The following is a 12,857-nucleotide window of genomic DNA, read 5'->3' on the forward strand; positions in this document are numbered from 1 at the left end:
AAACGGCAAAATAAAGTATTTTAGATTGTAATTGATTCCAGAATTTTTATCTACTATAAGGGAACATTTGCATTTTAAAAATGTAGGATTGAAACATCATGCATGCTTTAACCTCCACAAAGCAACTAGCATGAATGTAATAGTTTGAATGTAGCAGTGAGGACTTCAAATAAAAAGTGATGCAATGGGAACAAACCACAACAGTGGCACTCAGAATAACTTCTAAGTGCTCTAAAAATAAAAATGGTTGTCCTAATCTCCAATAACAAACGACAGGTGAAGAAGATCAACTCAAAAGCTTTTTATTTTGTCTCAATACTAAAAGATGTCCACTTCAGCTTGTGTGCTCCAAATGTTTTACAATGAAGCAAAGAAAAAGTCGTACTTTAAATTATGATGGGATTACAGGTCAGTGGGATTTGGGCCTCGTTTGTGTTGTGGGAAGCAAACTTCCAACTAAGCATGGGATGGTCCAAGGTTCCTCACGATGATCCTTTTCTGGATTTAAGGCATTGGTGTAGAAATCCCAGCCAGCGTCTGTCTTCAACACTCCGGGTTCCAGTGTTCCATGTCCGAGGCCCCTAAACATGTGAATTAAAGCGTTGGCAGTTCGATTAATGGACGGTCAGAAAGAATCCACCGTGAAGAGCTCATCTTAACTACTCAAATTCTCTTTTTATTTAATTTTCCATTGACAAAACATAGAAAAGAACCCTCATTCAAAACTCAAACTTCCAGGAGGACCATGTCAAACATTTACCACATCTGCAGCACACGTTCCCCCCCCAACACTCAAGCAGCACGGGTCTGATCTTCACACACAGAGGGTGGTAACGGAGAGAAAATAAAGCACACGACAGACGCACAACAGTCCACATTGAATTAGACATCAAGAGGAAACAAGCATGTGACAGTTTATACTTAAGCACTACTCGGGCTGGGAAATGGTGAGAGAAAGAGTGGATTAATGTCCTTGTGATGACCATTAGGGACACACTCACTCGCACAAAGCCACAGGTTCTTCCAACTCTTGCAGGCATTTGTCCTTTCCACAAGAAAAAGAAAAAAAAATAGCCAAAAGAAAAACAAGCAGTCTTTCCTCACTCGTGCTTTCGTTCACGTTGCACTCGCTCGCTGCACATCATCCCACTCATCGATCTCAGACAAGAAGTCCATGACAAAGGGAGAGGAATAGAAGGCAACACCCACCGTCGAGCACAGTAAATGCAGAGTGAAGCTTGTGTTCTTTGATGGCAAAGCATTTAGACGTGCGAGGAGGGCAACTGATACTGAGATCTGTAGAACATTGCTGCCAGTGAGGCGCTTCCTCCCGGGAGAGAGCGAAAGAGTTGGTGAACTGCAGGAGAGACGTTCATCAAGGCGTTTCCATCAGATGGCAAAAAAAAAAGATGCACTGCATTCAGAACATAATCACGTCTTATAGCACTAATGTGACAGGCGCATGTTTATAAATAATCTTGCATGCACATACTGTATCTCAAACGGTCTAACTAACCCCAGTCCAACTACACATCAGTCACACACAGTTAACAAAAAAAGGCAGTGTGTTTTATACCCAGTTCCCCGCTTGTACTTACCAGATTAGCCTATTATAGAATCAACTTAAATGTTATCTACATGCCCCAATTTGAAGACTTAGTATCCATAGAGGCACCAAAGCTGGAGTTGAAACCGCTGTTGGAGGCGGAGTTAGTGCCTGCAGCCCAGCCCAGACTAGCGGAGGTGCCGCCACCGCCGCTGTAATTGGCGCTGGTGGAACTATATGTTTGATCTCTGGTGGTGGAGGGTGTGCCCGTAGCAGACGTCATACCCTGCTGGTTAGCCAGCATACCCATCATGCCCCAACTGCTCTGGAGCGCCGCTTGCGCAGCTGCCACCATGGCCGGGTTTAAGCCCAAGGCCCCGAAATTAACCCCCCCGCTACCGCTGCCTAGCCCTGCGCGACTACTGCCGTACACCTGACTGAACCCGCCAGCCCCGAAGCGCCCTCGCTCCATCATTTGCCTACTGTTGTTGTGTTTGGGCTCCGCATTGGAGATGTGCACGCTGACACCCTTGATGATCAGGTCCTCGCCACACAGCGCCTGAGCCACCTGAGGAAATGTCAACAAGTCGTTATGGCGATCACGCCACCTTTTCTTCAACGTGTACTTTCTGGATAAAAAGTCATACCTGGTCGTCAGCAAAGGTCACAAACGCAAACGCACGGAAAGGTTTAGGGATGAAAACGTCAGTGACTTCACCGTATTGCATGAAGTACTGTCGCAGTTCATCTGGGGTCATGTCCTCTGTGCAGCGGCCAACAAAGATTTTACGACTGCGCATTGGCTCGTCTGGTAAGGCCTGACCAGGATGAAAAACGCTTATTAAAATTGTGAGCAAGTCAACATTAGGGATGTACCGATGGGGTGATTTTTGTGAAAACAGTGTGGAGCTGCTCCCCTAAACTACCGTATTTTTCGGACTATAAGTCGCAGTTTTTTTCATAGTTTGGCCGGGGGTGCGACTTATACTCAGGAGCGACTTCTGTGAAATTATTAACACATTACCGTAAAATATCAAACAATATTTAGCTCATTCACGTAAGAGACTAGACATATAAGATTTCATCGGATTTAGCGATTAGGAGTGACAAATTGTTTGGTAAACGTATAGCATGTTCTATATGTTATAGTTATTTGAATGACTTACCATAATATGTTACGTTAACATACCAGGCACGTTTTCAGTTGGTTATTTATGCGTCATAACGTACACTTACTCAGCATGTTGTTCACTATTCTTTATTTATTTTAAATTGCCTTTCAAATGTCTATTCTTGGTGTTGGGTTTTATCAAATACATTTCCCCCAAAATTGCAACTTATACTCCAGTGCGACTTATATATGTTTTTTCCCTTCTTTATTATGCATTTTCGGCCGGTGCGACTTATACTCCGAAAAATACGGTCATAAAGATCACATGTATTCAAGAAACTAAGCTGCATTTCTTAGTATTTTGCGGATGAGGCAGAAAGTTTACACACAGAGAAAAAGCCAGGAACAGACATGCTAATAGCTAAACTAAGCTAGCTTTAAACACCAATAAATAAGTGCTTAGTAAATTTTAAGAAGTGTAGATAGAAGTACATTGCAGCACAAAGTAAGCAGATATCAACATGAAATATGATTGATACTAGAGTGATCAGATCGATATTTTTCCAAAATAATTTTGAGGTTTTTGTTCATGTTTAGAAGCTGAGGGAATAAATCCCTGGACACAGGCAGCTTTGGAGGGCAAAAACCAAAGGATGTATAAGAGTAGCACACAGTAGAGTTTGTTTAGTTATTGCGCACTGACTGTTTTGATCAAACATTTGTATGTCATAAAGGAAAAGAAGGAAATGGTTAAAATATTGTCTGTCATTAGCAGTTATCTTAAATACATGAAAAAATGTCAGTTAATCGATGTGATCGATATCAGCTGATCTCACTCATGGATGATTGGAATCAGTAACATAAAACCCTGATCGAAACATCCCTAGTCAACAATATTGATCATTCCAGGATGGAGCTATTTGAACCCTTTTTAGGTTCTTATTATTGTTATTTTCTATTTTATTTATTGCTAATTTTACTACTTTTTTCTCTCCCCAGTTTCTGTTATTGGTTATAATAATTTTTTTACATATTCTTAAAAATATATTTTATATTACATTATTCAGATCGTTAATTTAATGTTTATTCTGCAGTGTGGTGTTTTCCTCAATTCTCAGTGTCATGTCTAGTTATTGAGAGGTCGTAGGTGCAAATTGGCAGCCATGTTTCTGTCAATCTACCCCAAGGCAGCCATGGCTTTCATTTGCACCAAAAATAATGCATTAATATTATTTATTAATGTTAACGAGCCCAGAAACACCTCCCAAGGTTTTACTGTATATGGCTAGGTCTGAAGTCGTTGACATTTTTTTATATTGTGAAACAATGTGTTATGTTTTACCTATATTTTTATGAGGAACCCTTTTGAGGCTTTAATATAAAAAATAACTTGATTTTTTACTTTTTCTTTGAATTTCTTCCCGTTTTCACGCCAGTTTTGTATTGATAGGGTAATATTTGCCAAAGGGGTTGGAAGTAGCTCCATCTACTATCACTTTTCTTCTGCCGACTGCAAACTAATTGATTGAACCAACTCTACTGGTTGCAGCTAAGTATTACACTCCACGAATCAAACAATTGTACAATTCGTTGGGAGCAATGAATTGTAAGTCTTACAAGTCAGTGGTACCTTTGAGTTGGGCAGCTTGCAGTCACACCATCGCCCATCAATCATGTGTCTCTGAGAAATCACTTTCACTTGGGTTTCGTAGTCAGTGAAGCGCACAAAGCCAAAACCTTTAGAGTTGCCCTTTGCATCTCTCTTGATCTGGAAAGAATACAAATAAAATAGTTGCTTAATGGTAATGCTTTGTTTAATCCAATCATCCATTTTCTACTGCTAGTTACTTTTCGGGTACGTCCAAAAAAGTAGAGAACTGTGCTTAAGTATTAGGCCACCATTAGGAGTTATGTTAGATGACATTGTAACTCTGCTTAACATACAGATTAGCTCAGTTATCACTATTTATGTACGCCATTATACATTTTGTCCATATATTTAGTGAGTATTTGTTTATAATACTATTATTAAATATCAGTCAGATGGTGGCAAGACTCAAGCAAACAGCGTCCATCTCAACCTCCCCCGATGCTTTCACATGTTTTTGGTCTTGTCATCATTTACATGGGTTTGTTTACTAATGAGGAAAAACCGAAAGCACCAGAAACGTTTGTGATGGGTTAAATTTCACTTCTGGCCATAAATATATAAGAAACACTGACGTGTGTGGGGAGCACAATTAGTCTATGATGAGGAGTACTCTCGCAGGAAGGAGGAGCCTACGCTAGACGTGAGAGGAAAACTGATTCGACAAAATTCAGCATGCCGCTAATACCTGGATGTTGCACTTAACACACATTAAACCTTCAGGCTTCTGTGTTATCCCATGCAACATCCCTTTAAGAATTTTAAAAGACTATAATGAATATATTTTAACACCATTTCATATACATACTGACAAAAAATACAAAGAAATGAAGGAAAATGGGAGGCCGAGAATAAATGGTAAGTATATTAAGTCCGTCCCTGTTTGTTTATATTGGAAAACAAAATGTTTAACCTAACTTAACATCACAACGGTCATTTTTATGATTTGCCATTGAATTCCAATGCCTTTATGCCCAACTTTCTTAAGTTTTCTTTCAGAAAGTGCAGTGTGCTTCATTCATATTGAGTGGTTTTACACAATAACAATAACAACCAGAAAGTTGGCCATGGTGAAGGAAAGCACAACAATATGTCATTTGTGAAGGGAAATGTTAGCAGCTCTGCTAAAACTACTAAATGGTTAACTTTTGCAGTTTTTTCACAATTGAGCAAACCGAGAACATCTACTTTGTAACAAGTTGCAACAAAACAGGGAGCGCAGACAGAACACAGATTGCAAGCGTCAGACAAAATTTGGATAGGATGAAATTGAAGAATATGGATAACATTAAAATTTTTGTATTTCACCTTAAATACATTTTCACCTGGGGTGTTAAGTTGACCCTTGTACTGTTGTCCAGGTTTTTGTTGCGTTTCAGCATCGTTTGCCAGAGACTTGTGCTGGATTTTCTTTTTGCTTTTTCATTATAATTCCATTCACTTTCACTGCAATGTTTACAAACGCTGTCCTCAACAATGGCTTAGTATCCAGATTCTAACCTGAGTTGTGACGTCACTTGAAATGTTTCTATCCACTAGCTTCATGCATTAACTTGTTTGCTCTGGAGCCACAAATCGTTGAACTGGCACTTACCTATTCTACACAAATAACTCGGCTCTGCTGTGGGCTTTTGTAATCTCTCCTGCTAGCTTAACTCTGCTGTAACATACCGCTCCGCACACAGAACATAGCACATTCGCTGTGCTCCATAAATTCTGACTGGGCTTCACAGGCACTTTATTAGTTCTGTTTGGTTGTTAATAGTGCCCTCAAAATTATGTTATGATTTTTTATTAATGTATTTTCATAAAACACGACAGTATCTTTTAAAAACTTTTTTATTGCCATATTTAAAACATTTCACGAGATTTTGATGATATTTTAAGACCTTAAATTCCAATTATTGGATTTGAGACTTTTTAAGACCTTGCAAATCAATCTTTATGTTAACCATGTTCCATTATTTAGGGTTTCACTATCTATCCATCACAACTACAAACCTTGTGGCATCTTGGGACTTCTGCACAGCACGTAGTGTATCAAAGAAAAGAATAGGATGACATGCTTAAGTACCTGTACCATGATGACCTCGCCAAAGGGGCTGAAATATTCCTTCAGGTCTTGTTCTGTGGTTTTCCATGGCAGGCCGAGGACAATCAAGTCTGATGTCTTCTGAAAACCCCTTTTGATTTTAACAGCTGAAGCGGCGTCAATTTCTTCCATCTTTCTTTTGTTGTCTGTCGAGAAGAAGTGTGGTTAAATGTAAGTAAACAAAATGTTTAACTGGTGTATTTATGGACTGATGTACATTAAGGCAGTGTGCCTAAAATCAGAGAGAAGTTGCTTGAGCGCAAAAATAATGACTTAAGTGGTGAATCTGTATTTTCATTTGCCATTTAATTTGATCGACAGTTAAGAAATATCCATACATTTTCTACCGCTTGTCCCTATAATTATTTAGTTTATTTTAGCACAAAAAATACAATTGTATGTAAATGCATTTGTCAGTATTTATGAGGGCCTTCTAATGCAGTATATTTAGTACTCTGCTTTTAAGTGTTAAATAAATAATAATCTTTGTTATTATTACATGGGTTCGTATCATTTGACAAGTTTGTAAACTTTAAGTAGATTGGAAAATTATTGAATATTATTAAAACCAAGAGTAAGATTACTAATTTAGTGTTAATATTTGAATGGGCCCCAGCCTCCCCATGCATGGAAAAGTTGGGCCCCGGGGATCAAAAAGTTTAAGAACTGCTTCTTTCTAGCAGTCGTAATGGTAACCTACTGAAACCGAGGGTCTGGTAAAAAATTTTGCAAAAAGGAAGTACAGCAGGCAGAAACACGAGAGGCACTTTAAAAGCCACCATCTCTTTTAAACACTGCCACCATCAAGAGCTCTCCTTATTTCCCACCTGTCACATACTTCCCGGCTTCACAATAATAGCGCTATGCGCTAACAAAAGAATGATCTTATAAATTTTTTTTTATTAATATTACTATAAATAACAGTCAAAGTGATGGGATCCGTGAAGCTTATTCCGCAACTCGCCAAGCTTTAATTTGCTGCTCGTAACATTGCCATGTTTTTTTAAATGTTGTGTAATGATTATTTTTGTAATCAGGCTGACCTAAACCTAAATCGGTGTTAAATAAATATGTATGTTATATATAGTTATTAGAATATGATTAAAACTAAGAGTGAGATTACTAATTTAGTGTTAATATTTGAGTGGGCAAAGGTTAAGAAACCCTGCATTAGGGGACACCTGCATCAAAAACATGATTGTTTAACAATCGTGATCATGACGAATTGAATGGTTTCTTGCATAGTTATTGTTTCAACAGTTTACAGCTACAATTTGAGCTAATATTATTATTATCGGCGGTCACTCAAACGAGTATGACGATCCTCCTAGTAGGGGGATATCCCTTTATGGAGGATGCCTGTGCGTGACTTTGTTTTACGTGGGGAGACTGGTGCACAGACAGTCACCACACGATCCTTGACAGAATCCGGTCAGGGTCCAGTGGCATGGAGTCCAAGACGACTGGGGACCCTTTTCTGCTGCAGCCTTCTTCCGCCATCGCAGCCGTTGTGGTAGTTCTTAAATCTACTGTCTTCCGCCTGCTCCGCCGTTGAAGTCTTCACCGTATCCCTGGCTAGGGGGCAGTCAGGTAATAGGCCTTTGCCAAGGGCCACCTGGGGTAACAGTAGTAAAGGGGTTAACCTCCTAGTGCCCCAAGACCCCATAGAGGAGCCTCAACTGCCAGATGCACTTTAACGTCATGCCCAGGACAGTTAAGCTAATACACATCTGCGGTCCCCTCCAGGGTTTCTCATTGTAGCCCATTGGGTTGAGTTTTTCCTTGGATGTCGTTGTGGCTTGTGCAGGCAGCCCTTTGAGACACTTGTGATTTAGGGCTGTATAAATGAACTTTGATTGATTGATAATCAGTGTTGGGACTAACACGTTACAAAGTAACGCGTTACTGTAACGCCGTTAGTTTCGGCGGTAACTAGTAATCTAACACGTTATTTTTTATATTCAGTAACTTAGTTACCGTTACTACATGATGCGTTACTGCGATTTTTTTAAGTAGTATCGGCTAGAAACGGAATATCTGAGTGTGTTTTATTGGAGCGCTGCGGTGGAAAAGAAGAGGTGTGATTTCTGTGGGCGGGGGGCTCCCAGACCGTAGTTGAGGGGCGCAGGGGAGACGTTTCTCCAGGGCCTATGTACTTCGGGGCTAACAACCTTCACTTTACCCGGAAGTGGGTCTTTACAGCTGAGGGTGAATGAGAGGCCAGCGGTTTGTTGCAACTTTGTGACTTTATTGGACACATCCATCCACCAAGCTAGAGCACCTGCACGCACTCACTGTTGCCTTTCCCTCACCTCTCTCGCCACTCACTCACTGACGTCACTCACCTCACATGCTGTCATATCTTAAAGGGCCACACACACATACGCTACTGTCATAACTAACAAGACATCATGGTGAAGCCAGAAGTCGAGTTTCTTGACATGGAGACATTCTCAATACTTTACTTTTAACAAGACATCATGGTGAAGCCAGAAGTCGAGTTTCTTGACATGGAGACATTCTCAATACTTTTCTTTTGTCGAGCACAAAGAAAATAACATTTTAGTTAAATGTAAGTTGTGTCTTGGATCAAAGATCCTATCTACTTAAAGTTAAAGTGCCATTATGTTGCAGCTATTTAAAATAGTTTTGTCAATTTGTTCTGGCCTGAAATAAATTGGCCCTTTGAAACATATCTTTGTGTGTTGTATGTAGACCACATTGCTTTCTGAGTTCAGTGATGCAAATGCATGTCACGTTGATCAACAGATTGTATTATTCTCCAGTGCAATAACAGTACTGAAATGAAGGCTAAAAGGGCATTAAAGGCCTACTGTAACCCACTACTACCGACCACGCAGTCTGATAGTTTATATATCAATGATGAAATCTTAAAATTGCAACACATGCCAACATGGCCAGGTTAGATTAGTTTGATTGATTGATTGATTGATTGAGACTTTTATTAGTAGGTTGCACAGTGAAGTACATATTCCGTACAATTGACCACTAAATGGTAACACCCGAATAAGTTTTTCAACTTCTTTAAGTCGGGGTCCACTTAAATTGATTCATGATACAGATATATACTATCATCATAATACAGTCATCACACAAGATAATCACATTGAATTATTTACATTATTTACAATCAGGAGTGTGGAGGGGGGGTGGGGTGGGGGGGGTGGGGGGGTAGTGGACATAGAGAGAGAGAGAGAGAGAGAGAGAGAGAGAGAGAGAGAGAGAGATCAGAAGGCATAAGAAAAAGAATCTGCATTTGATTGTTTACATTTGATTATTAGCAATCCGGGTAGGGTGTTAGTTTAGGGTTGTAGCTGCCTGGAGGTGAACTTTTATAGCGGTTTTGAAGGAGGATAGAGATGCCCTTTCTTTTATACCTGTTGGGAGCGCATTCCACATTGATGTGGCATAGAAAGAGAATGAGTTAAGACCTTTGTTAGTTCGGAATCTGGGTTTAACGTGGTTAGTAAAGTGCAATTTTAAATTTCCCGCGAAATATTCTGCTGAAAACGTCTCGGTATGATGACGTTTGCGCGTGACGTCACGGATTGTGCGGACATATTGGGACACCATTGTGGCTAGCTATTAAGTCGTCTGTTTTCATCGCAAAATTCCACAGTATTCTGGACATCTGTGTTGGTAAATCTTTTGCAATTTGTTTAATGAACAATGAAGACAGCAAAGAAAGCTGTAGGTGGGATCGGTGTATTAGCGGCTGGCTACAGCAACACAACCAGGAGGACTTTGAGTTGGATAGCAGACGCGCTAATGTGAGTACAGCTTTGGCTTCCAAACATTTGATCGCTTGCCCGTACGTGTGTGTCGCTATGTGCATGTCACGTACGTAACTTTGGGGAAATATATGTACTGTATAAACTTTACGGAGGTGAACGGTACTTTGGGCTGTGGGATTTAGTGTGTTGTGCGGGTGTTTGATTTGTATTGGCGGGTTGTGTGGACGGGAGGGGGGAAGTGTTTGTTATGCGGATTAATTTGTGGCATATTAAATATAAGCCTGGTTGTGTTGTGGCTAATAGAGTATATATATGTCTTGTGTTTATTTACTGTTTTAGTCATTCCCAGCTGAATATCAGGTCCCACCCGCCTCTCACAGCATCTTCCCTATCTGAATCACTTCCACTGCCCTCTTGTCCTTCACTCTCACTTCCCTCATCCACAAATCTTTTATCCTCGCTCAAATTAATGGGGTAATCGTCGAATTCTCGGTCCGAATCTCTCTCGCTGCTGCTGGCCATGATTGTAAACAATGTGCAGATGTGAGGCGCTCCACAACCTGTGACGTCACGCTACTTCCGGTACAGGCAAGGCTTTTTAATCAGCGACCAAAAGTTGCGAACTTTATCGTCGATGTTCTCTACTAAATCCTTTTAGCAAAAATATGGCAATATCGCGAAATGATCAAGTATGACACATAGAATGGACCTGCTATCCCCGTTTAAATAAGAAAATTTCATTTTAGTAGGCCTTTAATGGGAGCCTTAAAAAAAAAAAAGAAGAAGTAACTAAATAGTTACTTTTCACAGAAACGCATTACTTTTTGGTGTAAGTAACTGAGTTACTTTTGAAATAAAGTAACTAGTAACTGGTTTTCAGTAACTAACCCAACACTGTTGATAATACAAGATGTTGTTGCGGCCTTATCTTTGTATTAGAAGCCCCTGCCAAAGTGACGAGTGGACGTGTCCTCCTCACCTTTGGGGTAGTTGACCACGTAGACCAGGTTCCCCCACTCGCTCTCCGGGGCATGCAGGACACCCTCCACCAGCCGGACTCCGCGCATACACTGGGACTCAGGGTTCCTGTAGCGGAGCCCGCACGCCCCCGGGAACTGAGCCGCGACCGACGACAGCAGAACCGTGCCGTCGTCCTCCGAGGGGATCTCCATCGGCTCCTCGTTTTCATCTTCGGCCACCCGAATGTACAACTCGGACATGTTCTCTGAAAGACTGGCGGCCAGCTTGAAGCCTGCGTGTGCTAATATGCTACGAAAGGGGGGGGGGGGCTATTGCTCGATGCGCAAATGTCGCGCCGGAGTTTGTCGCTCGACTTTGCAACAAGAACAAACCAGTAAAACGTCACAGCGCTCCGAGGGGTGGAACATTTAATAGCTGGCGGCCGTTAAAAAGCGTCACTTTTTTCTCCCGCAGACAAGTTAGCTTGCCTGCTAGCTACGAAGCTAGCAAACGCGAGACGGCTCGAAAAATGAATGAGCGTCCACTCCGACGGCGGCTTTGTAGTCTACGGACACAAACGCTATCCTCTTACCTGCCTATTATGGCCAAACTGAGACACAAATAACACAAATTACGGGAATTGAAGTAGGAGGTTAAGCGAATCACAATGAGCAACTACACGCGCCGGCTACCTGCGAAGTTAGCTAACAAAATGGCTGCTTAACATTTAGGAATGACGTCATCCCCCCATGAGCACCCTTGTTTTCCTGGCGATACAACGCGTTACATTTGACGCTAAAAATGAGTTATTTGCTGTGTTTGAACAGCCTTTAATACTCTCCGCTGAATATTTAGCGGCATGTTGTTTTGTTGAGCTCACATCTGGCGTGTTTAAAAGTTTATTTGACACTGACAACATCGAAGTAAAATACAAACAAGATTGGAAATGCCTGAAAATCGGTAAGTAATGACTTGTATTTTATTGAAATTAATCACAATTCCAGTTTCTCTTAAATAAATAAATTAATTAAAAAATATATTTTCTTGTAATGTCCTAAATGCGATTGGGAGCATTTGTCGCCAAAGTTGCCAGATGGAAAATGACAAATTATCGTACTAGAACAGGGGTGTTTTTGATTGATTGATTGAGACTTTTATTAGTAGATTGCACAGTGAAGTACATATTCCGTACAATTGACCACTAAATGGTAACACCCGAATAAGTTTTTCAACTTGGTCGGGGTCCACTTAAATTGATTCATATACTATCATCATAATACAGTCATCACACAAGATAATAATCAGGGTATATACATATAATTATTTACATTATTTACAATCCGGGGTGTGGGATGTGGAAGGGGGGGTTAGGTTTGGTTGTTATCATCACTTCAGTCATTGATTGATTGATTGATTGATTGAAACTTTTATTAGTAGATTGCACAGTGAAGTACATATTCCGTACAATTGACCACTAAGTGGTAACACCCGAATAAGTTTTTCAACTGGTTTAAGTCGGGGTCCACTTAAATTGATTCATGATACAGATATATACTATCATCATAATACAGTCATCACACAAGATAATCATCTATATACATTGAATTATTTACATTATTTACAATCCGGGATGTGTAGGGGGGGTTAGGTTTGGTTGTTATCATCACTTCAGTCATTGATTGATTGATTGATTGATTGAAACTTTTATTAGTAGATTGCACAGTGAAGTACATATTCCGTACAAT

General features: G+C 40.4%; 1 protein-coding gene across 3 annotated transcripts; it reads right to left on the reverse strand.

The window, feature by feature from the left end:
- Nucleotides 1–286: 286 nt before the first annotated feature.
- tardbpa (TAR DNA binding protein a) lies at nucleotides 287–11,868 on the reverse strand. 3 transcript variants are annotated; one of them, XR_009826849.1, is made up of 7 exons: nucleotides 11,132–11,858; nucleotides 6,380–6,543; nucleotides 4,288–4,425; nucleotides 2,194–2,364; nucleotides 2,030–2,114; nucleotides 1,210–1,357; nucleotides 287–581 (listed from the first exon to the last, which is right to left on the reverse strand). XR_009826849.1 is itself a non-coding variant. In XM_062054335.1 (7 exons), the coding sequence occupies exons 1-7, from the start codon at nucleotides 11,370–11,372 to the stop codon at nucleotides 483–485; spliced, it is 1,050 nt and encodes a 349-aa protein (XP_061910319.1). In that variant the 5' UTR covers nucleotides 11,373–11,860; the 3' UTR covers nucleotides 287–482. The 3 variants fall into 3 exon arrangements, 2 of the variants coding, with proteins under 2 accessions (XP_061910319.1, XP_061910318.1); XM_062054335.1 differs by having other exon boundaries at nucleotides 2,026–2,114; nucleotides 11,132–11,860; XM_062054334.1 differs by lacking the exon at nucleotides 287–581 and having other exon boundaries at nucleotides 1,211–2,114; nucleotides 11,132–11,868.
- Nucleotides 11,869–12,857: the final 989 nt, after the last annotated feature.

The sequence above is a fragment of the Entelurus aequoreus genome, linkage group LG07, assembly GCF_033978785.1.
Source record: "Entelurus aequoreus isolate RoL-2023_Sb linkage group LG07, RoL_Eaeq_v1.1, whole genome shotgun sequence".
NCBI lineage: Eukaryota > Metazoa > Chordata > Actinopteri > Syngnathiformes > Syngnathidae > Entelurus > Entelurus aequoreus.